This window comes from Equus asinus, chromosome 3 (genome assembly GCF_041296235.1).
Source record: "Equus asinus isolate D_3611 breed Donkey chromosome 3, EquAss-T2T_v2, whole genome shotgun sequence".
NCBI classification, from domain to species: Eukaryota; Metazoa; Chordata; class Mammalia; order Perissodactyla; family Equidae; genus Equus; species Equus asinus.
The window spans coordinates 63665257-63688336 of NC_091792.1; the positions used below are offsets into that span (position 1 = coordinate 63665257).

The 23080-nt window shown below is 49.0% G+C and overlaps 2 protein-coding genes across 11 annotated transcripts in view; one reads left to right on the forward strand and one right to left on the reverse strand.

Annotated features, from left to right (window-relative positions):
* Positions 1–15429, forward strand: part of ZNF395 (zinc finger protein 395) — a 42014-nt gene extending 26585 nt beyond the window's left edge. For all 6 annotated transcript variants that reach the window (XM_044766882.2, XM_070505144.1, XM_044766881.2 and 3 more), the window contains exons 2-10: positions 2–248; positions 1663–1895; positions 3739–3848; positions 7361–7596; positions 8103–8203; positions 8923–9208; positions 10551–10643; positions 11526–11629; positions 11881–15429. In XM_044766882.2, the coding sequence (XP_044622817.1) occupies positions 15–248; positions 1663–1895; positions 3739–3848; positions 7361–7596; positions 8103–8203; positions 8923–9208; positions 10551–10643; positions 11526–11629; positions 11881–11992 (1509 nt within the window). In that variant the 5' untranslated portion in view covers positions 2–14 and the 3' untranslated portion in view covers positions 11993–15429. The remainder of the gene's footprint in view (position 1; positions 249–1662; positions 1896–3738; positions 3849–7360; positions 7597–8102; positions 8204–8922; positions 9209–10550; positions 10644–11525; positions 11630–11880) is intronic.
* A 1654-nt stretch (positions 15430–17083) lies between these two features.
* PNOC (prepronociceptin) overlaps positions 17084–23080 on the reverse strand; it is a 28920-nt gene continuing 22923 nt past the window's right edge. For 2 of the 5 annotated variants that reach the window (XM_070506562.1, XM_070506563.1), the window contains 2 exons: positions 20241–20689; positions 17084–17499 (listed from right to left, as the gene is read on the reverse strand). In XM_070506562.1, coding sequence (XP_070362663.1) covers positions 20288–20689 — 402 coding nt within the window. In that variant the 3' untranslated portion in view covers positions 17084–17499; positions 20241–20287. The remainder of the gene's footprint in view (positions 17500–20240; positions 20690–23080) is intronic. The other 3 variants (XM_014843422.3, XM_014843423.3, XM_070506561.1) reach the window with 3 other exon arrangements.

Consider the following 23080-nt stretch of genomic DNA (forward strand, 5'->3'; position numbering starts at 1 on the left):
GGAAAGGCAGCAGCATGGCCACTGTGCTGTCCCGGCGCCTTGGTAAGCGCTCCCTCCTGGGAGCCCGGGTGTTGGGGCCTCCCGGGGCTGCCCCACCCTCGGAGCCTCAGGCGGAGCTGCTGGAGGGGGTGACTCCCCAGCCCTTCCTCGCCTCTAAGGACACTTCCTGCCAGGAGCAGCCCAAGGAAGTCTTCAAGGCTCCCAGCACATCAGGCCTCCAGCAGGTGGCCTTTCAGCCTGGGCAGAAGGTAGGTTGATCCCTGAGTGGACAGGTGACTGATCTCCCCAGGCTTAGGGCTGGCAGGCCAGTGGTGCCCTGAATGACAGGCCAAAAACACTCTGGGCACCAGTTTGCACACAGACTTATTCCTTGCAGCCATGTGGGCCCTTGGGCAGTAGGCTTCTTGAGAGAATGAGCCGTCCTTAGCAGACCCAGAGCTCCTGCACGACAATGCTGTCTGTAGGAAAAGCTGGAAAGACCTGACATCTGATATTCTTGGCTTAGCCCTACTCAGAACCTCAGTTCGAGGCGTGGCCAGAGCTCAGTTTTTCTTAATCTGCATCAGTTTGCAACTTTACGAAAACAAGGGAAAGAATCTCAGCTTTTAAGAGATGGATAAAGTTGTGTCTTTGAACTACCTTTAGACATTTTCAAGAGACAGAGGTGTTTGTGTAGTCAGAATGCCATTTAGATTTCCTTTTCCAGTGTTCCTCTCCTCGTGGCAGGGCCCAGTCATCGCCTGTGCCTGATACTCTCACTAGACCAGGTGGATGGGCTTCTCTCTCACTGCCTTCTCAAGGGCCAGTAAATAGAGACTCTACCTTCTGTCTCCCTGCCAAGGCTTGTGTCGTTCAGTCCTCTCTTCCCATGAGGTAAGGCGACCTGCCAACCGCTATGTACCCTTTGAGAGAAGTCAGCCTGCTTCTGCGCTTCTGCTATCTTGTTCCAGGCAGACTGAGAATTCTCTGAAGGGAAAAATGCAATTTTTTGATGTAAGGCGTAAGGCAATTCAAGGCAATAGTTGGGAACCAGCAGATAAACAGGCCTTCAAAGGCAAGCAGGGCAAGAAATAAGAGGGATGGATATAGATTCCAGATTCATTTGATCAGAAAAATTAATCCATTTACATTTGAAGTGATTATTGATAGGTAAGGACTTACCGTTGTGATTTGGTTAATTGTTTTCTGACTTTTGTAGTTCCTTTGTTCCTCTCTTGCTGTCTTCCTTTGTGATTTGTTGATTTTTTTATAGTCGTATGCTTTGATTCCTTTCTCTTTATCTTTTGTGTATCTACTAGAGGTTTTTGTTGCTTTGTGGCTACCATGAGGCTTATAGAAAACATCTTATAGTTAGAACAGTCTATTTTAAGATGATAACTTCAGTCCCATACAGATTCCAAGTTCAGGAAAAAAATCCCAGAAATGGACATGTTCGCTTTCTCCAGCTAGAGAATTTATAAGGATCTGTTTGGGGAAGAACCAATCCAGTGTGGCTAGTCTGGGTGCCCAGGTGGGAAGCAGGTACCTGGGAGCATCTGTTTGAATTAAAGATGAGTCAGAGAATACAGTTTGTGGCAGGTGTATCCTGGCTCCCAGAACTTGGGGCACATGGGGTGAGACCTATCAAGTGCTGATCACTGGTTGCTGTTTTTCTCCCCCCAGGTTTATGTGTGGTATGAGGGTCAAGAATGCACAGGACTGGTGGAGCAGCATAGTTGGGCAGAGGATAAGGTGACTGTCTGGCTGTTGGATCAGAAGTTACAAATCTGCTGCAAAGCAGAGGAGGTGTGGCTGGCCGAGTTGCAGGGCCCTATTCCTCAGGCACCACCTCTGGAGCAAGGAACCCAGATGCCAGCCTACAGGCCTGTCTCCAGGAACATTGATGTCCCAAAGAGGTTTGTGTGGAAGAACCTGGGCTCTGAAAGACAGGAGGGTGGTGAAGTGTGGGGTCTTGGGGTGCCTTGGGATGGGGAAAGAATGCGTAAGTCCTAGGTGCCTAGCTGTCAAGATATTGGACAAATGGGATACAGAGAAGGCATCTTTTAAAGAAACCCAGAATGGCATCTTTTCTCCCCCAATTCTGTTATGAGTGATGTGTCTTCGGTTTGGCTAAAGGTTATTTTTTTCCTCTTTTTATGCTTAACCTAAAATTTGTTCTTTGTTTTTCATGACAAGGGAGAGGGAAAAAATGGCTTAGATTTGACGTCCGCAAACTTGTTCTCAGTGGGCCAGATAGTAATTAATGTAAGGCTTTGTGGGCCAGAGTGCCTGTTGCAACTACTCAGCTCTGTTGTGGTGTGTGAAAGCAGCCACAGAAGTACATAGACAAGTGAGCGTGGTTGCACCCCCAAAAAACTTTACTTATGGATGCTCAACTTTCAATTTTATGTAATTTTCCTGTGTCACATGTCAAATAATATTTTTCTTTTGATTTTTAAAACCAGTTAAAAATTGTAAAACCATTCTTAGCTTGCAAGCCGTACAGAAGTAGGCGGCAGGCTGTGCCCGCCCGCAGCCCATAGATTGCTGGCCCCTGGCTTAGATATTCAGAACCTTGATGTTGAATGAAGAATGTACATTTTGCTTCAGAATTTTATGATACGATTTTATTAGAATATACATTAGAATATATACTAATTTTTATGTTGCATACTCTATGCACGTTGATCTTTCACAATAAAAAAGAAGACCTGCCAGTGGAGATTGTCTTATATACAAGATGTGCAAGAAGTTAAGCCCCATTCCACCTCTTTCTGTGTTTCTCTGTGGTACTGCTGTTAGTGACAGTACACCCGGTGTCTTGAGACCAGACTAGAGTAACAGTATTTGTGATTGTGAATTCGGTGGAATGCTGGCAAAGAAGTTTTCTGTTCTGTGTAAATAGAAATACAAAGATCATACAAAAAAGAGGATGCTGATATGTTTAATATATTACTACACTTGGTTTAGCTGCTTCAAACCCAGTCACATATTTTAGTGCATCTGAATTGTAAAGAATGAATGAATACAGTCTTTGAAGTAGGCAAGCTACCTAGAAATTTATTTCGGACTAACTTTTCATACTTTCGCATTAACTTAGAGATAGCTCTAGTTTCACTTCCAAATAATGTAACTTGATATGGATTTTTAAAAAATTGCACGTGAAATTTTATAGAACTTTGCTGTATAAAGCATTGGGAGATTTATTTTAGTGTTTCTGGTTTACTTGCTCATTGTCTTATGTAATAGGTTCTGTTGACATTCAGAAGCTATCAAAATTCCTCATTTTTGGGGAGGAGAGGAAAAGAATTGGTTAGTGTAGTTGCTCCCTCTTAAACTTAAATGTAAGACAAGGAAAGGAGGGTGATTTTAGTGCTTTCAGATTCCAGCGGGCGTCTTTTATGCCTATGCTTTATTTCATTGCTTTGACTCTTGTCTGTTTCCCCCAAATAAAATTCTCCATTTTAAGCTCCAGCGTCCGAGTTAGGGAGGGAATTCAGGGGAAAACGGAGCTGCATCAGGATGTCAGCAGTGGGATGGAGACCCTCCAGCTTCTATTGGGGTTGACTGATATTATAAACATAATTCAGAATGAGTGTTTTTCATGAAGAATCAGTAGAAACCTTCATGCTTGATTTAATTTATATTGCTTGAGCACACATTGGCTGATTGTAGTGGGGGCGTGGAGGGGGCAGTCTAGAAGTGTAAGATGATCGCGTGTCAGGAAGCAACCTTTGGCACTCACCCATTTGAATCCAGGAAGTCGGATGCAGTGGAAATGGATGAGATGATGGCGGCCATGGTGCTCACGTCCCTGTCCTGCAGCCCAGTCGTGCAGAGTCCTCCTGGAGCTGATGCCAACTTCTCTGGTGAGGAAGGGGGCTTGTGTGGGTTCTGGGTGCAGCAGAGGCTCAGGGCTGATCCCCTCTGCTTTGAGCAGCTAATTGCCACAGTCACCAGCCTACCAACAGGATCTCTGGAGTCTCTTCTCACGTGCACCTCAGATGGCTGAGTGACGTTGAGTTAGATGCTTCCATTCTTTTTCCTCAGTTTCCTCATCTGGGGAGAAGTTTCCTGGTGCATTGTGAAGATGATTGAGCATGGGACTGAGGCACACTGGCCACTGGAGTAAGTTCTTCTGTGGGAGTAAGTGAATGAGGCACTTCGGTGGGGGCCTGAGCAAGGCCAGTAGAGGAATATTTAGTTCACAAAGGCAGAAACTTACTAAATGGTCCTCTAGTGGCCTCAGAAAATTCATGTCCCCATTCCAAGTGCCTCAGCCTTGTAAATTAATGAGGACCTACAGGCCAAGGACCTGAACTAAATGAGCTGAAGTCTAAAATAAATCTGAATGCTTAATACAAACCAAGAGTATGACTTCAAAGCAAATTTATGAACTAAAAGAAAAATTCTTCTAGTGCGACCCCAAAATCCATTATCAGTAATCTGGGAGGAAGAAGGGTTGCTGGATGTTAGTTGTTTGATGAGGCTGGTGGTGAACCTGAAGTTCTTTTTGAAATTCCTTATAGGGCTGGCCTGACTTACTCCCAGGGAATAACTTTTTCATGGGTGAGATCTAACCGGATTGCAAGCTACTTAAAAGCTTGTAGGAAAGTATGGAATTTGCTTGGAGCACATACCAGGAGGAAGGTGGCCTTTACAAGTATCCCTCACAGTCATCTCCTAGATAGAAAGTACGTTTAGAGGTGTGATAAAGCAAACTTACTTATTTCGCCCAAAGCCTGTGGTCAGTGACTAGGCTGCTGGAGTAGTCACTGTAGTCTGATGGCACCTGGTTGTGCAGCATAGTGTTGCACACCTGCTCTCTTAGCACTTGGGAGCTACACAAGCAAAATGCAGAGGAAGGAGTCAGTTTTAAAGTTCTCAGGAAATTCTGCAAGTTTAAGAGATCCAGGAAGTTGGTCAACAGAAGGAAGATCCAGGAAAGAGTCATAAAGGGAAAGAAAAGCATTGACTCCAATTCCCATCAGGTTATGTGTGTATAACACGTGCATACATGTTCACACACACCCCAACAAAACACGCCTTAACTGATACTAGGCCATTAAGTCCCTTTTTGACAAAAAATTGTCTATTAAAGATTTTTTCCATTACAGTTTATTTCTGATCTTATGGTTGAAGTCAGTGGAAAAATAAGGCTTCCTCGGCAGCTGATTATATTGAAGTATTCTGCGGGGTGAGGTCTGTACAACAACCCAAACCTTGCTGTCATCATGGATTCTTTCTACACAGAAACCACCTGCTCCCTTTGGAGTTGTTAGGATGGCTCTGCGCGTTGTGCGTGTGTGTAAAGAACAGAGGGAATGAGGCCTATTTCTTAAAGGCTCACCGTGAACTCCCCTTGCTGTGCGTTTGCAGAGGAGCACTTTGTTTCTATGCTGTAGAATTCCTATTTCCCCTGCCCTGGAAATCTTATCTAAGGTAGAGTCATTTATGTTCACCTGATAGCTTATGGATTAATTTATGATACTGACTTCTTGCTTTGTTTTATGTTTTTCATCCTTTGTGTGCTACTTTGCCACCTTCAGCCTTTGGGCCATTTGCACGGTTCCTTGTGGAAGGCTGCTGTGATGTAGGCTTTGCTGCGGTTTGACCTGCCCTCTATTTCCAGAGTGCTGATCACCTAGATGGAGCATTCTCCTCCTTGCCCTTCTCTCCCAGATAAGTTTCCCGAGTGGACAGGTGTGGACCCTTGACCTGTTGACCCTTTAGTGACTCCTGAATTCTTTTTTTTTTTGAGGAAGATTAGCCCTGAGCTAACATCCACTGCCAGTCCTCCTCTTTTTCCTGAGGAAGTCTGGCCCTGAGCTAACATCCGTGCCCGTCTTCCTCTACTTTAAACGTGGGACACCCACCACAGCATGGCTTGCCAAGCAGTGCCTTGTCCGCACCCGGGATTGGAACCGGCGAACCCCGGCCCGTTGAGGCGGCACGTGGGAACTTAACCTCTGCACCACGGGGCTGGCCCTGGCTCCTGAATTCTTACCTGAAGGGCTCCCTTATTTTAAGTGCCATGTGTAGATATCGTAAACTCTTGGTTTCCAGGAAGGGGAAGTCATAGCTTTGAGGCTTGACAGTGATACTTGGGGAGGGGAGAGTTCATCCAGCCCATTCCGTTTGGGTGGGCTTCCCCTGGCGTGTGAAGTTGGATTAAGGACAGCCTGCACTGGAAACATGGAATGCTGGGAGCCTAGATTAGCCTAGAAGCGGTTTGGAACATAGAGCAGGATGAGAGAAAAGCAGTCGAGTTTTTGTGCTGGCCACAAGGGCTGTGGTAGTCGATCTCTGAATCCAGGAACACCCCATGGAACACCCACCCGTGTTGGGAGATGGGTCTTTTGGGGACTTGGCCACCATACCTGTGCGTCACAGCGCTTTTTCCCCCTTCTCTTGCCATTTCTGTGTATCAGAATTTCAGACTCTCCTATACTGTAAATGGATTCACGGCCTAGGCATGGAAGAGTCTGGGTTGGGCCTAAAGCAGTCTGAAGACAGGCAATTTAAAAACTGAAAATTTCATGCGTCTCCTGGTGATCTTCCTGTTGAGACGCTGGGAGGAGGGCAGCGGGTTCAGGGCCACGTCAGGCGTGAGGGCTTCCTGTCGTCTGGTGATTAGTCTGAATCACTCTCAGAGCCTACCTTTCCCTCTCCAAACGTGTTACTTCTGGCTAAAAGTGGGAGCCACGTGGGCTGCAGCTCGCTCTGCTAGATGTTATTCCTCCTGTAAGAGCCAAATGGTTTCTTTTTGCACACAGGTTTTGGTGTATTTGCCTAGGTTTAAATTATCGAAAGGCGTTTTTCAAGAAAGCTGGTCCACAAGCTCTGAACTTGGCCTTTCCATCCCACAGCGCTGTAGGGAGAGCTTCCTGAGTGGTACCCGGCACGCTGTGTGTGCACACTCTCACCCACCTGTTAGACCTGGCGGCTGCAGGGGCTTTTCTCCTCCCTTCCCCACTCTCCTCCTGCTTTCTTTTAACATATAAAGGGAGAAATATGTTTTAATTAGGTTCTCTTTCTGTTACTAATACACAAAATGAAGTTGCAGCGTGTGTTGCTTGGTCAATGATTAGCAACATGGCTGTGGTAGGAAGTGTCCACTAGAGCAGACCAGGGCTGCTCATGGAGACTGCTGCAGTGAACGGGCCCACTCCTCATCTTACCAAAGCTCAGAGACGGAGGGTCCCTCCCACTGTCCCCCCTTGCCCTCAGAGTGGCAAAACCAGCCAGAGCCAGAGCCGGGAATTGGCTTCAGGAGCCCGGACTCCAAACGAGAATCTCGTGGTCTCCCACCTGGGCTGGCCGTGCCAGAGCCGTGCCCGGGGACAGGCCCGTGAGCGTCCTCTGTCTTCTCTCTGGCCAGCTTCCCGCGCGGCCTGTGACCCGTGGAAGGAGAGCGGGGACGTGTCCGACAGCGGCAGCAGCACCACCAGCGGGCACTGGAGCGGGAGCAGCGGCGTTTCCACCCCCTCGCCCCCCCACCCCCAGGCCAGCCCCAAGTATTTGGGGGACGCCTTTGGTTCTCCCCAAACTGATAATGGATTTGAGACCGATCCAGACGCTTTCCTGTTGGATGAACCAGCTCCACGCAAAAGAAAGGTACAAAGTATGGTATGAGGGTGAACTCGGGCAAGAGGGTTGGTGAGGGGCTGGCCAGCCAGCCAGCTGTGGAGGGGAGGGGCCCCCCCGCAGGTCCCAGGCCTTCTCTGGCTCCATCCCCTTTCAGTTTCCCTTTGTGGCTTCTGATCTCATGATAGTCCCAGGAGCCTAATGGAATCTTTAGTGCTCTTTAATGCCACTTCCTTTTCCTTTCATCTCTGCCCCAGTCTCTGCCTTCTTTTCCCACACTCCTACAGAGGCCTGTGTGTGAGAGGCCTCCGGTGGGGTCTTCCTACAGTGCCAGGCACTGCTGCTGGCCACCAGGACCGTCTCCTGGGTCCGCGCTCTCTGCCTCTGCTTGTCAGTTTCTCTGGCCCCAGAGAACCCCTTCCGCAGGACTTTTTGTTGGGTTCTGTTTGAAGGCAGTGGAAGTTCCCACTGGGTGAGGGTGAGAGGGGCATGAGGGAGAGGAACATACTCCAATTATCCGTCTTCCTTCCTCCTAGAACTCTGTGAAGGTGATGTACAAGTGCCTGTGGCCAAACTGTGGCAAAGTCCTGCGCTCTATTGTGGGCATCAAACGACACGTGAAAGCCCTCCACCTGGGGTAGGTCTGGAGCCCAGGGCCGCTGCCAAGGGTGCCGTTCAGGTGTTCCTTCAGCCTGCTGGCTCCCCATGACCCACAGCCTGGAATGCTTCCAAGAGAATGGCTTGCTGAGAACAACACCTGGTGCCTATCCCTGACCCCTGTGCCCAGCAAGATAGCCCATTGGGAAGAGATCTTTGCTGGGAACGGAGGACCCTCCCGTCGTGGTGAATGGTGATGCTGGTCACGGGAAGGGAGCTCCATCCATCTTGTGGATTTTGGTTCTCAGTAGAAATAGGGTAACTTGGTGAGACCCCATTGTGAGTTCCGTACCTCCCTCCCCAGGGAGCTTGGGCTCCATTAGCACTGACCCCCTGGAGCCTGGGCTTCTCGTGGCAGAGGAATCTGACTCACACCCCTCTCCCTTGAGGAGAGAGCGTGACCACAAGTAGGTGAGGTCCAGAGAGGACCCATGGCAGAGCTCAGAGGCAGGTGACCCCTCGGGAGGAGACACTCGCACATGTTCTGTGTGAGAAGCCCTCAGTGCCAGTAGGCACAGCTCCCATTGCTGTGAGCATGTAACTCCTGCAGTGCTGCATCCGGAGCTGGTCTCCTGGGCCTTCTCCTGGGCTCCTTCCCTGGCTGGCAGGGTGGCCCCGAGCAAGTACTCCCTCCTGTCCCTTGGTTTCCCCTGTGTTTGAACTTGTCCCTGATCATCATCACATCTCCCTCCCACACAGGGACACTGTGGACTCCGACCAGTTCAAGCGGGAGGAGGATTTCTACTACACAGAGGTGCAGATGAAGGAGGAAGCTGCTGCTGCTGCTGCTGGCGCCCCGACAGCTGACCCAGCTCCCACCCCCGGGGTGACCAGCCCGCCCCTTGCTGTCCTCCCGCCGCCTCCTCCCAAAGCCCAGTCCTCAGGCCCGGAACACCCTGGCCTGGAGTCTTACCTGCCCTCTGGTGCTCTCAGCAAGTCAGCTCCTGGCTCCTTCTGGCACATTCAGGCTGACCATGCATACCAGGTATGGGGCGGGGGCACGTTGGGGGCTCGGCCTTGTGGTCACAAGGACAGTCAGTGTCTGACCTTTCACCAGCCAACCTAATCACAGGCTGCTGACCGCCAGGATTGAAGGCCGAGCCCTTTAGCTAAATTGCTCATCTCTAGCTTCTAGAAGGAAGAAAAGAAAAATGACTTCACATTCAGTAAATGTGGGAATTCCAGGGTTCTACGTCAGTCGCTTTCATGAGTGGTTACTAGAAATCTGGCTGACTCCCTGAGTTTTACAGGTTGTTGGGTTTTGGACTGGGGAATTGCTACTTCTCTGGTTACAAAAGGGGATGGAGTAGTGTATTTGGGCTTCCCAGAGCAAATCCCTAGTTCCTAGAATTGTATTACATTAGCAAGCAGTCCAACACCCATTGTTGGAATGAGTGTTAAGCTTTGGGCTATGATTTTCAGATAGAATAAGACATAGTCCCTGACCTTGTGAAGTGCATGCTTTAGCTGGAGAGAGAAATGAATATGTAACTATGATTAATTGTAACAAATAGTTAAAGTGCCTTATTAGAGGCACAAGAAATTGTGGGTACAGGAAGGACCAAGCCATGCCCACGTGATTGGGAAAGTTGTCCCGGAGTGGGTGGCATTTAGGATGGTCTTCACTGCACACAGTAGGTAAATGCACAGCTTGCTGTGTGCCAGTTTTTCTTAAAATCCTTTTGTGCCTACAAGTTGGTTTTATCAGACTCTAGGCTGATTTGCAAGTTAGTAATTAAAAAGAAGTGCTTTCCATCAGAAAGCCGTTAGAAAATGAGCCAGCTCTCCTTCTCATTGGAATGAGTGGCTGCTTTGCTATTTCATGTTTGGCCAACTTCAGGTGGCCTTTCAGGCAGCTGGCTGACACTATGAGATGGGGCCTGGAGAGTGTGGCTGTGTTTTTACAAACAGACCTAAACCCAGACACCCAGGAGAGTGTTGCTACTTCCAGTGCTTGCCTGGGGAGACCATACCCTTAGTGCAGCTCGGAAGGCTTCTGGACTCCTTTGGGGAACTGCCTATAGCGTATTCTTGGTAGGTGATCCAGCCAAGAAGTTAATCTGCCATGGAGGTTAGGTCATGAGGCTGCTCCATAAAGCAGCTCTGAGAGAAGGGTTTCAAAAAATAGATTGGAGCCTGAGACGAGGACACTCCTTCATAGAGCTGAATATCTGCTAGTTCTATTGGGAAGAGCATTCTGGTCTATCCCAGCATTTTCGGGTCAGAGAAACACCTTCTGCTGGGGACCGTGAAGTTACAGGGAAAATGGGTGGACTCGAGAGCTCCCTGAGCTGGAACCAAGGCCGACACTCTGTCGTCTCCTGCAGGCCCTGCCGTCCTTTCAGATCCCCGTGTCGCCACACATCTACACCAGTATTAGCTGGGCTGCCGCCCCCTCCACGGCTTCCTCCCTCTCTCCGGTGAGTGTGCCCATGTCCAAGCCTCAGCACGTCTGGGGGCCCTGGAACAAGCCGAGGGTTCTTCCATCTCCCTGCACTTGCCTCCAGCGCCCAAAGGTCTTGAAGGTCTCCATGCACTCTCCCCCTTGCCCAGCAAGGTCACAGCTCCTCTTAGAAGGAAGAAGGAGGGTACTCGCGGAGTACCTAGATCAAGCAAATTTATTGCCAAGAAAATCATGAGGCTAGGCCAGAGTCAGTGTTCTACTTAGCCCTGAGTGTCTGTGGGTGCTTGTTAAGGTTTTAATGCTGGGAGAGGAGCAGGGAGAGAATGTGGGAAATCTGGAGAGGAAGAGGGTGAGCAAGAAAGAAGATAGGAGGTTGTGGGGGCTGTAGCGGGTGATCGGAAATCTCAAGGCCACTGTGGACCAGCGCCTTAGGATGCTTGCCTCTGAGCTAAAGAAAATTGAAGTAATTTTGAACCACACATTGTGGGTTCTAGTCTTAAATATCTCCCACAGGAAGCTGTCACACTTTGTAAAACCTAAGTGCCCGAGGGTGCCATTGGGGCGCTGCGATCCCTCTTTTTGTTCCACGTATAGTGACTCCATCTCAGTTCGCAGGGAGCAGCCCACGAGGTGGCCAGGTCCAGTGGCTCCCCTGCCCACAGCCCCTACACTGTCGCCAGCCTGGCTTACAGGCCTGCGCTTCATTCTCCACCCTCCCTTCCCGACCCGGCCCCTGTGCGCCTCTCGCTGGAATATCCTTCCAGAGAGGGTGTCCTGGAGTCCTGGCACAAGGAGGGCCTCGGCAGGTGGGGCCGACTGTCCCGTGGGCTGGTTCTCTCACCTTTCACTGCTGCTCCCGTGCTCACGGCAGTGCTTGCGGCCCCTCTCCCATGCCCAGGTCCGGAGCCGGTCGCTAAGCTTCAGCGAGCCCCAGCAGCCACCACCTGCAATGAAATCTCACCTGATTGTCACGTCTCCGCCCCGGGCCCAGAGCAGCGCCAGGTGAGACTGGCCACTTCCATGGCCTCCTTTCTGGCTTCTGTCCCCGCCATCTATACTGCAAGCGCCCCCTGACCCTGGTCTCCAGGGCAGGTCCCCCAGGGGAGCCCAGCTGGAGGACACCCTGGACGCTGGGGGAGGCTTCCAGTCCTCTGGCCCTTGCAGCGTCGGCTTGTTCACACAGCTTCGGCCTGGCTGCTCTCCAGCTCTAAGCACCAGCGCGTGACTGCACCCTCATTATTCTCTTTTGGCAGGAAAGCCCGCGGGGAGGCTAAGAAGTGCCGCAAAGTGTATGGCATTGAGCACCGGGACCAGTGGTGCACAGCCTGCCGCTGGAAGAAGGCCTGCCAGCGCTTCCTGGACTGAACCTGTCCAGCCGGCTCGGCCTCTTTGCTCCTGGCCCTGACTGCAGCCAGATGACAAAAGGCAGACGCGCCACAAGCCCTCAGCAGAAACCTAAAAGATAAAGAGCGGGCGTTGGGAGTTTGGGCTCTATGGGCTAAGGTTTAATACTTAAAGCATTTTTCCCTCCCTTGTGGGAACATTTCATTTTTTAAAAAAAGAAAGGAAAATACTTTTTTCCCCTAAAATAGGAGAGAGCCAAAACTGACCAAGGTTATTCTGCAGCGAACCAGAGACCAAAGAATTAATTACTCTCGCTTTCCCACATCCCGTCTCTGTAGGGGATTAGTTTGTACGTATCAAAAGAAGGAACAGCTCGTTCTGTTTCCTGCTGAGTTGGTGAATTCTTTGCTTTCTCAACTCTTCCAGAAAAGACTGTGAGCAAGATGAATTTACTTTATTTTAAAAAAGAGTTTCTGGCTGATGACTCAGAGCAGGACCTGCTGCGGATGGGGTGGGCAGAGTGGGGGTATCTGGGCGCTTTTTAAGGTGCCGCTGGCCCCTCTTCTCCGCCTGAATCGGGGAGAAGGGAGAGCTTGTCCTCACCAAGCAGCTTCCATGGAAGTAAAAGGAGAGCTCTTTCTTGGTGACGACTGTTTGAATCTGGGTTTCCTCAGACGTTGGGTTGCATCCCAACAAATATTGTATGGCTTCTTCTCAAAGCCCAGACTAATAGGTTTTTAAAGACTGTCCCCAAATAGCTGAGCCAAAAGGCTAGTCCAAATTCCCTTCTTGAAATGCGGCAGTTAAACACTACCTTGATCATCCTTTCCTCTTTCCTTGAGGAAAAAGTAGAGTGTTTAGTATCTGTGAAAGCTCTCCGCTGTTAGCTGAGTGAGTCGACTCCCTCTGACGTTCCCTCTCTCCAGTTATGGAATGACACCTCTAAAACACTTTATTTTCTTTTATAGTATATTCAGAAGCCTTTATCTGATTAAAGTTCCCTTTTTTCGATGAGAGACCTTGTGGTAGGTTCCTCTTTGTCTCTGGTTTCACCAGGGATTTTCCCATTTCCCTCCCAAGGCTGCAGGTGGGGCTGGCATGGGAGAGGGAGAGAGAAGAGAAAGATGGAAAGGTAAACGGCAGCGTGGCCCTAGGAAGGAGAGGGAATTGACAGGTGGCTGATTGTTCCATTGGCTCACCTGCTTCTTTGGGGGCAATCTGATCTTCTTCCTAAGGTGACAAGTAGGACCGGACTCTTGGGTCAATGTAAGAAGGTTCTTCTTTTTTTTTTTAACCAGTGTTGGTCCAGTCCGAGTGATGAGGAGGGTCAGTTTGATTCAGTGTAACCTTCCCAGAGACGTGTTGAGCACCATTTCTTGCCTGAGGGTGGGATGGGGAAGGTTAAAGAGTCCTGGGGAGCTCCTGTGATGAGGAGCTGGGGTTGGATTAGTAGCTCCTGGTGCTTCAGCCCCTGGTGTTTCTGGAGACCTTGGGAATTGAGAGGAGCCTGAACTGCGCTTGCTTGGGAGGTAAATAGGCAGAGCTGTGCTTGATGAGCAGGAGGGAGATGGAGCCGGCGTTCAGTGCCATGTTAACCAGTGATTAATAAAGCCTGGGCGCGCTGAGCCCCGAAGGGAGGACACGGTTTTGTGTGGGAACCTCACCTTTCTCCTAAGCGTGAGTTGTTTGGGGATCCTCAGGGCCTGCTTGAAGGTGACCACCCTCCCAGCTGTCTTGGGTACCAGTCCTGGACCTATGTCCCAGATGTCAGGGGCTCAGGGAATCCCACCAAGCCACCTCTTTGGGGGGACTGGGCAGCAGCGTCCACCCTTGGCTCTAATCAAGGTCGTCCTCTTGGTCCCAGGTGGAAATACCTGGCTGTTGAAGCTCCTTTGACCACTTCACATGGGGAATGCACAGGTGCTTTTCAGCCCGGGACTTGTTGAGTGTTAGAAAACCTGCAGACCTGCTCGGGGCCTGATGTTGTGAAGGGTGATAGTGACCTAGGTTTGGTGACAGAGGGTAAGACGCTCTTATGATGGGTGTCTTTGGTGGTGATGGGGTATATTTTTATAACTTAGTAAAAATTATGTGGAATCTGTCCCTTGGTAACGCTGGAAGCCAGGCCAGCAAGAGGTGGCCCAGGGTTCTTCCTCCTGTCTCTTCAGCCTCCCTGAGAATTGAAAGAGGACAGCAGGTTGTTGCCTGTCTTGACCGTACTGACTTCCCACAGTGTCCCCCTTGAGGTCTTATCGGTGAGGGGCAGGAGCGTGGGGACGAGGGGAGTCTGCCCAGTGGTGTCTCCCCTTCCCTTCTCAGTCAGGGCTCCTGCTGGTTCTCGTCTTTAGAAAAGCTGTGTTAATTTTTCCCCTCGGTTTGGATCATGTAGATATAACTGGATATATAAAGAGATTTTCTCTAAGTGAGGTAGGCTTTTCATGTTATTGGTACACAGGGCAGAAAAGGAAGAGAGAAAGAAGAAATAGATGAAAACAATTTAAAAGCCGAGGTGGTTTTATTATTTTTTTGTTTTGTTTTGGTGCAGCTTTCCCTGTCTGCATTTGCGCCTCTCTCCTTTTTGGTGGTGGTGGTGGCCTCCTCTGGCCTCGCTCCTCCCGCTCCTCCATCTTGTGGCTGTTGTGTTGGTTCTTGACGTGTGGTCTGTCCTTGGGGTGGCCCCATTTGTTTCTTCTCGGAGGGCGGGGTGGTTTGTGAACTGATCCAATGATCATGCCTATTTTCTTCATCTCTGTATCTCTCCCGACTTCCCAGCCCACCTGGGCAGCAACATTTGCTAGAAGGTAAGATGCCACAGGTGTGCGTTTGAAACTAACAGGACTGATTTTCCAAGCAGTTATTTTGGGAAACTATTCCAGTGATGTTACCCTTATTCAAGAGATTTCTTGGCATTACCTCGGAGTCATGTGGTGCCTGCGTTGAGCAGCCTTAATGATGCTGAGTCTGCACCCATGCTCATTCAGGGCAGAGAGAGTCCAGCAAGTAGTGTCTGTGGTCTGGTGCACGAGGCCTGACTAGCGAGTGAAATAACTTGGATTTAGTTATGTGACTTTTATGCTGGCTGTGAAAGCAACTTTGTAATTTCAGAGAGCGTTTTGAGCAGCATCCGCATAGTGATAGTAAGCCTATAGCTTGACTCCTTGGAGGACATTATTGATTTGGATGTGGAAGCTCTTGAAGAAATCTGTCCTGTTACTTTCTGGTCCTCTCGGGTTCTGACTTTACTAGGGGTAAGGAAAAAGAAAAACAAAAAAAAACTAGAGAAGAGGGAGATAAATCCCATCTGTGAATTTGTCTTAATAATTGGCGCCTTTTCCCCAGCTGTCTTCCAAGTATTATTTTTACTGTTAAAAAAATTTTTTTAAAAATGTGAAATGTAATGTTTTTACAGCAACAATATGAAATATATTTTATAAGGAATAAAATGGTACATTGTCTGATTTAATGTGTGCCTGTCCCTCTGCCCCTCCCCTTGCAAAGGATAAGATTATCATTGTCCTTAGTGTTAAACAAATGATAGCATGTGACATTGGGAAACACTAGGTGACATCACCAGGGACCAGGCCAAGCGCTTACACGGATGACCTAAATGACCATATGAAGGAGTGCTATTACACCCATTGACAGAGGAGAGAGGGAGGCACAGAGGTTAAGTAACTTGCCCAAGGTCATAAACTGGGAAATAATGGCACTAGGATTGTAGTCCAGGCAGTAACTATTTTCTATACTGCTTGTACTGACAATCGGGAGCATGTTCTTGGCCATATTCCTGAGTTTGCTGGGGAGCGGGCAAGTGGCTTAGGAGAAAATACGTCACACTTTACTTATGGAATGCATTCTGACCCTAGGGAGCAGCTCAGGCCACTCCTGAATTCATTGATTCTGTGTACTGTGCTGGCCCAAATGGCTAATTTAAAAGCTGGCCTAGGTGGGCAGGGTGTTGGAAGCAGAAAGCAACATCCCACCCTTGCAGCACTGGGACTGCTTTATGCAATTTCAGCTTCTAGGACCATGGTGCGTCTCTGGGCACGGGTTCTAGGGACCCCTAACAGTGCCCGACGGTGAAGGTGATGCCACTTTGAGAAGACCCAGGAACTTGATCACAGCAGAAGTCGGTCAAGCTCAGCAGCCTGTAAAGCAGGTGTGGGAGATTGTCTTTGGCCTTGTTCCTTACCTTGGGGTAGAACAGAGGGCTTCTTTCTCCCACTTCCTTTGTCCTTCCTCACCCCATCTCTCTAAGAAAGTCCCAAATGAATCCACTGCTCTACTGCAGTTTGCCCGAGCCCCCTTCAGATCAGGTCATTGCCTTTGAGCTGGCCATTCTCCGTTGGCAGCCCTGGGCCCTCCCAGGCTTCATCTGAGGAAACCCAAATTTTCCCGCTTCTGGTTGGATTTGACCAACAGGAGACACCTGGCTGGAGTTTGAAGGGCCGGAGGAGAGAGAAGTCGGGGTATTGTGTCAACTGGCCCTTCCGCCCTGCACAGTGTGAGTGGCTATTTCCCTACTGAGAGCTACAGGGAGCTGCAGTTGTCATGGGGTTCCAGTAACCCCCCTTACTAGAGCTCCCCCACTCCTCCGCAGAGGCCTCACCATCCCTTACTGATTGCCTGTATCCCTGTCTATTTTGTAGATGATTGACTCTCCTCAATTACGCCATTTGGGTGTGCCAAATGCTTCTTGGCTGAACTCTGGTAGTTACACGTCTTAACATGTTTCATGTTAATTGGAACCCATTCCGGTGTTCCCAAGCCAGCAGGATCAGCATCACCTGGAACTTGTTAAAAATGTAGATTTGTACTGAGTCAGAAACCAGGAGTGGGGCCCAGCAACTCACTGGCCTGTGATGGTGACGTGCACAGGGAGGTTCTGCAGACCCTGTGCCCTCTAGGCCACCCGTCCATTCACACAGCTGTGGACATCAACTCCCCCCCCTACTTGGATCTGGGGACACAGTGCAGGTGGGGTGTTGCCCTGTCTTACTTTATATAAAGAAGATCCATGTGCTTTTTGCCTGTGCCTCCCGAGAGGCAGCTCTGATGGTGTGTTTGGAGTCTGTGCTCCTCACTTCACTGAAAACAGCCAACCAATTTATTAACCATTTGCTCAGTAGAAGTTTAATGGAGAAATATCTGTTTAAAACAATCAGTCAAAAAGAACAGCTCTTTTACAAACAAGTTATGGCAGTGACAAGTCAAAACCCCAGGCTTGGTTTCCTGTTCCTTTAACCCACCCCTAGAAGGGGGAAGAGGCAGGTGAGAAGGAACGATGGGGCTGTTTAAATGTTAGCTGGGGGAATTACAAAAATACACTCTGATGTAGCAACAGGGGTGTCATGAAACATGCCATGGGCGGGGGGCGGGGGGAAGACAACCAGACAGGAGCTTCTGCGCTCTGCGGGTGGAGACCTGGAGGCAAAGCCTGCCTCAGTGCCTTGGGGAAGAGGGAATCCTGGTACCCGGCCGGCAGGTCTGGGGCTGGAGACATGCTGTTTTGGGGATCACCCGGACACCTGGGGAGACAGAAATGATTAAAATGGCAAACCTGATAGTTTTCCTGACCCTTCACTCCTATTGGCCCTCGTGACCGAGCAATGGAAAGGAGGCAAGGAAAAGCTACCAACTGAATGGATAGCCCCTGAAGCAGCAAGAAGGGTTCCCTCACTCCCTCTACACACCTGCTCTCCCTGGCCCTGAGTCCACTGGCAGGCCTAAGGGTCAAGGTGGGGTCTGTGGGCTGGGCCTTGGGATGCATGGCATAGGCCCCCTGCCCAGAAACAGTTTTCTTGTCCCTGGCATTTGGAACCCATGTGTAGTAATTCATTTCTCGAGGCTAAATAGCCTCCTCATACTGCGAGTGCTCTGTAAGCCTGGTTTCACTAATTCCTCACCATGAATGAACCTGTTCACTTCCCACTGTCTGGAAGGGTCAGGGCTCAGGGCAGCAGAAGAGAGGACAGCAGTGTAGGGACAGCAAATACCGAGACCAGTGTGCCCTTTTCACAGTTCAGTCTAGGACTAGTCCTGCACCCCTATGTTCGTCCTGGCCAGGACATCATTACACTTCCCAAATAGGGTTCTTTATCCCATTCCCGTGGTAGGGAGCCCCATTCCCTCCAGCCTTGTAAGTATACATTGGTATTGGCTATCTCAGAAGTCCACAACAGCTCTGGCAACAGGAGGCCCCCAGGATGGGGAAATCTCAAGCCAGTGTAGGGCTGGTTGGGGTGTGTGTAGGTGAATAGAGGTAGGGTTTAAGCTGCCCGATACGGACTCGTAAATATATATCCATATCAGAACTCAGCAACCATGAGTATGTGGAGAGAAGAAGTAGAGATGGTTGCAGGAGAAAGGAGAGCAACCAATAATATCTGAATGAGCTGGTTAATGTTTCCAATGTTTCCATCAAGAACTTTCCAGTTTTGTTTCAGTGCCTTTCAGTTGGAAGCTTAATAGAAGAATTAGAAAAACCAATTTCCTGAATAGGGGTTCAAATAGTTTTTAAAAAAGTAAATTGATTGTGCCTAATGTGACTGATTTTAAACTGTCTTTAGGTAAAGAAAATGTTTGCAGTTCAGATTTAGACATGAGCTTCAATGTTCCTTAAGAGCCACTTTAAAGAAAAATGTCTTTAAGATTCGAAAGAATTAAATCCATGTTATTTCTGAAAGATTTGCTCGTGGGTACTGCACAGATACGGCTTAGGAAGAAACAGAATGCTTGTTAAGGTTCCAAGAACATGACTTCAAAACCAGTGCAGGTTAATTCAGCGCCTTTGTAGATTAGTCATTCTGCTAAAATAAACACAGCAGCCTTCTCCCTACAACTTAATACATATGTCCATATTTGGCAATGGGCCTTTTGCAAACAAGCTGGCCTACCTGCAAAGAGTGACGTGGGCTGCCTCTGTGCTGAAGTGTGGGTGCCAAAGATTAACACATGTATTAATATACTTTAAAGGAAGATTATCAACGATCTGGCTACCTTTCTTGTATGGGAAACAAAAATAAAAGCGCACATGCAGACTTTTTTCTTTTATGCGTCTGAGTCAGGGGAAAGCCTCACTTGGGGAATGTTTTGGGAATGTTTTTGACCAACTGATTCGTTCTTTCTGTTCGGGTGAGTTTCTAGACTGTTTAAGGCAGAGGCATGAGACTCTGCAGATAATCATATTCCCTTATATGAGTTAAGGCACGTATGCTCGATGGTTGGGATTTTCTTAGATTTTTAGGACATTCCACTATACTAGCTCCCTATGCCACTCAAAGTTATGTATGGGTTGATGGGCTGAGGAAAGTCGAGTTTGTAATGACTGGGCAATAAATTAGGGTCTTTGAGGTTTAGTATCTGAAATGTAATACAGATGCATGAGTAAGCATGCCCATGGGGGCAAGAACAGACCAGAAAGGACAGAGGAATAAGGGCAAACAAGCAAACAAAACCGAAACAAAAATGGCACCTGGAAAGAAGCAAAAAGTGAGGAAGGATAATGATCCCTTAGTCCCTATTCTAAAAGCTGCCAGGTCAGTTGGCCTAAATTCTCAAAGCCTTACTCAGCGATGATGCCATCGACTGCAAGGAATCAGTTCATCTCTGGCAAGGCGGTAGGATGGGCAAATGATGAGGGGAAGAAAGAAAAGCAGAAAGTGTAACTCCAGGTCCTAATGAGAACTCCTTGACTGGAGAGGAGTGGGGAAGTTTAATGGTTTTCATGGAATCCAGTCACCTCAAAATATAGGAGGGAATGGGGGATAGCCAAGCTGTCTTTGAAGGTAAAATAGTAATATCACGGCCACAGAAATCAGGCTCTTTGCAAATGGCTACGGGTAGGTCCAGCTCTTGGTTCGTAGAGAGAACGTCTCTGAGGAAAGGTGAGCTGAATGGTTGTTAACGGCAACCAGATACAAGGATTGGTCCACTGAACTGTCCCCATAGTAACTAAGCTCCTGGAGAGCTATAAAGGAATTAGTTATCTTAACATACTACTATTATCCCCATGGTAACCAATCTCTAAATGGCAGTGGTCAGCCTCAAGGAGCAATCCTAGGAAAATCTTTGCTCCCTAGAGAAAGGGTGGGCATAAGGCGGGGAGGTGAGTTTACCTCCCAGGCCGCCCAGGAGCTGAACACCTTGAGGTGGTGTGGGGTCTGTGTATGTGTTTGGGGGCTAATGTGCTTCCAGGCCTGGGAGGAAGGCTAAGACAGTGGGGATAAGAGTTTTCTTCTTGCCCCCAGCTCATTCGTGCTCAACTCACTCATGGGTTGAAGTGGACGGTGCAGCTGGGAGGGGCTCCCCTTCCGGCTACGCATTACCATTCTGGTGCAGGGTGCGCCGGCGCTGGCTGGACTGCATACTCAGGACCAGGTACTGCCTCATGAACTCACTGAACCGCTTCTGGTTGGCCAACTTCCGGGCAGACTTCCGGGCCCCAGTGAATCCCCCGAACCTCTTCTGCAGCTGCTTCTGCTCCATCTCTCCAGCCTCATCCATGCCAGGCTCTGTCCCTTTCTGCACTTGGAACAGGCTCCTGATGCGAGGCATTCTCTTCAGATGCATCTCGGAGGCTCTTGGCTGGTAAAGAGCAGCCACCACATGCTCTGACTCAGCAGAGCTGAGTTGCCTGGAGCCCCTGCCCATGACCTTGGTGCATGGAGTCCAGAGAGGGCTGGCCAAGACCTTCCCTTCACACTCGAGGATGCACACCTGCAAAGACAGAGGTGGGAGGAAGGATAAAGACCAGTGATGTCTATTAGTCCAAGGCAATGAGAAGATAAAGTCCCTCTATCATCTATGTCTGTAACGCAAGCACTTCTGAGGCATCTCAAGTACCATGCAGCAGTTTTACATGTGGTTTGTTAGGTTCATAGAATTTCAGAGTTGGAAGGAAACAGAAAACTATCTGGTCCAACTCCACCATTTCACAAATGAAGAAACCTGGGGCTCAGAGAGGTGAGGTTAACTTACCCTAGGTGACACAGCAAGTTAATGCAGAATGAGAGCACCAAAATTGCACCCAGTTATAGCCTTTTTTGGGCTTTTGGAGCCAAACACAGCTTGTGAGGGTCACCCATAAAGATGGATTTTATTTTGCTCTTTTATCAGGCTTGGGGGAGGTCAGATTGACTGAAGAAATTGGGCATGTCAAAGTGTGTAGTTAAATCTGCATGGTTATTTTAAGGTCACCAGGTAAAGATCAACCTTGGTGGTGTTAGTTCTTCACCCTACATACACTATTCATCATCATCTGTGCATGATTTATAGAAAGTGAGGGTCAAGGGTCTAGGCGGGTTGGACAATCTGGTTCCACATGAGGAAGAGGGACCATGAGATGCAATCCAGTAGACTCGCCAGGCTCCTGGGAACTTGTGACGCTGCTCTGCCTCTCCAGGTGTCTCCCACTTCTCGTCTAGACCACCAGCCTGACCACGATGTTTCCCCATCCCCTTCTGACTGGTCGTGACCTGGGCCTCACCGTCTCACATTCTTGTCTCTGATTTGGTCTCCTGGAAGCCTCTGACTCCAACTTTTCTTCCTATTTACTGGTTTGGCTTTACCCCAAATGCTCCTCTCTGTGTTTCTGACCTTAACCAGATGAAAATCCTACTTCAGCCTGACCTTGCCGCCATGGGCAGCATGAAGCTGCAGGGTCTTTTCTCAAACCTTGGAACTCTTGCCTGGCTTAAGGACACCAGGAGTTACTGCTCTCTGTGGCACATGAGAAGACTGGTGTGTGTGCCCCATAGCCCCTATCTGGGGGTCAAAAACACTCAGCCAGGTGTTCAGGGTGGCACAGATGCTCTACTGGCAAGTTTCTAACCTGATCCCTAACCAAGGAGTGAGATGTGCATGCAGCTTAAATCACAGACCTCACAGGCTGTTCCACCAAACTCTAGAAAGATCTCCTTCAATCCTACTTCTCCTGCAAGGCTTTGCCACCCTTGACCCTGACCCCCTTTTGTCACTGCCAGGCTTCTCCAAGATGTGATGTGCACTTACGCCTCTACGGCAGCATCTTCCACTTTCTCCTCAACTTGAAGTATGCTTCCCACCCTCATCCATGCCACTAACTTTGCCTTCTTGAGGACCACCAGTGACTTCCCAGTCACGGGACCTAATGGTCCTGCTTAGCCCTCATTCTCCTTGACCCTGCAGCATTTGGCAATGCAGACAACACCCTCTTGAAAGTTCTCTTTCTGATATTGCACTCACATCTCAGACTTTGTGCTCCTTCCTCCTGTGTTCCTAAGATTCTGACTTTAAACTTCTTCTCCTCTCTCCTTACAATCTGCCCCTTGGTGACTTTGTTCATTTCTGTGATTTTGGTCATCACTTTTTCAGGGTATCCCAGGTCTATATGTCCAGCATCTGATATCTCCTGAACTTCAGACTCTGATCTCCATCTGGAATCCCCATCAAATTGTCTGACCAGCACTTTAAGTGAAATTTGTTAAGAATGAAGTCCACCTTCCCTTCTGGGGCAGAGGCTGCCAGTTGCCCATTCCATACTCATCTCCCCTCTTCCTTACTAACAGAATGCTTGTTTTCTTCCTGAAGGCCACACGTATGTTTCCCAACCTCCTTTGTAGCCAGAGGTGGCCAAACACATATAAATGGAAGTGACCAGGTGGGACTTCCGGGAAACTAGGGGGCTGACTTAGCTAGGAAGAACATCGTTCCACTTCCTCCAGCCTCCTGCTTAGAATGTGGACATTTTGGCTGGTGCTCAATTGGCAATCTTGAAACCAAGAGGTGACTCAGAGGATAGAAGCCATATGAGGATGGCAGCCATTTACAGGTAAAGCAGAAAGAGAATGAATCTGGGACATTGGTGATGGAGTGGAGTTGCTATTCCAGCCCTGAACTGCCTGCCTCCCGACTTTTTTTATGAGAAATCCAATCTGTCATATTTAAGCCACTGTTACTTTAGGTTTCTGTTACTAGCAGGTGAATTTGCTTCTTATCTGATATACTTTCCCCACCCCAAGTCTGCCTTTCTGCTCAGTCTCTCTGTGTCTGTCTCTGAATGTCACCTTATTCCCCAGTTGACTTGGGTTTAGAATATCTGGGCATATCCTCAGCGTCTCCCTCCTCCCG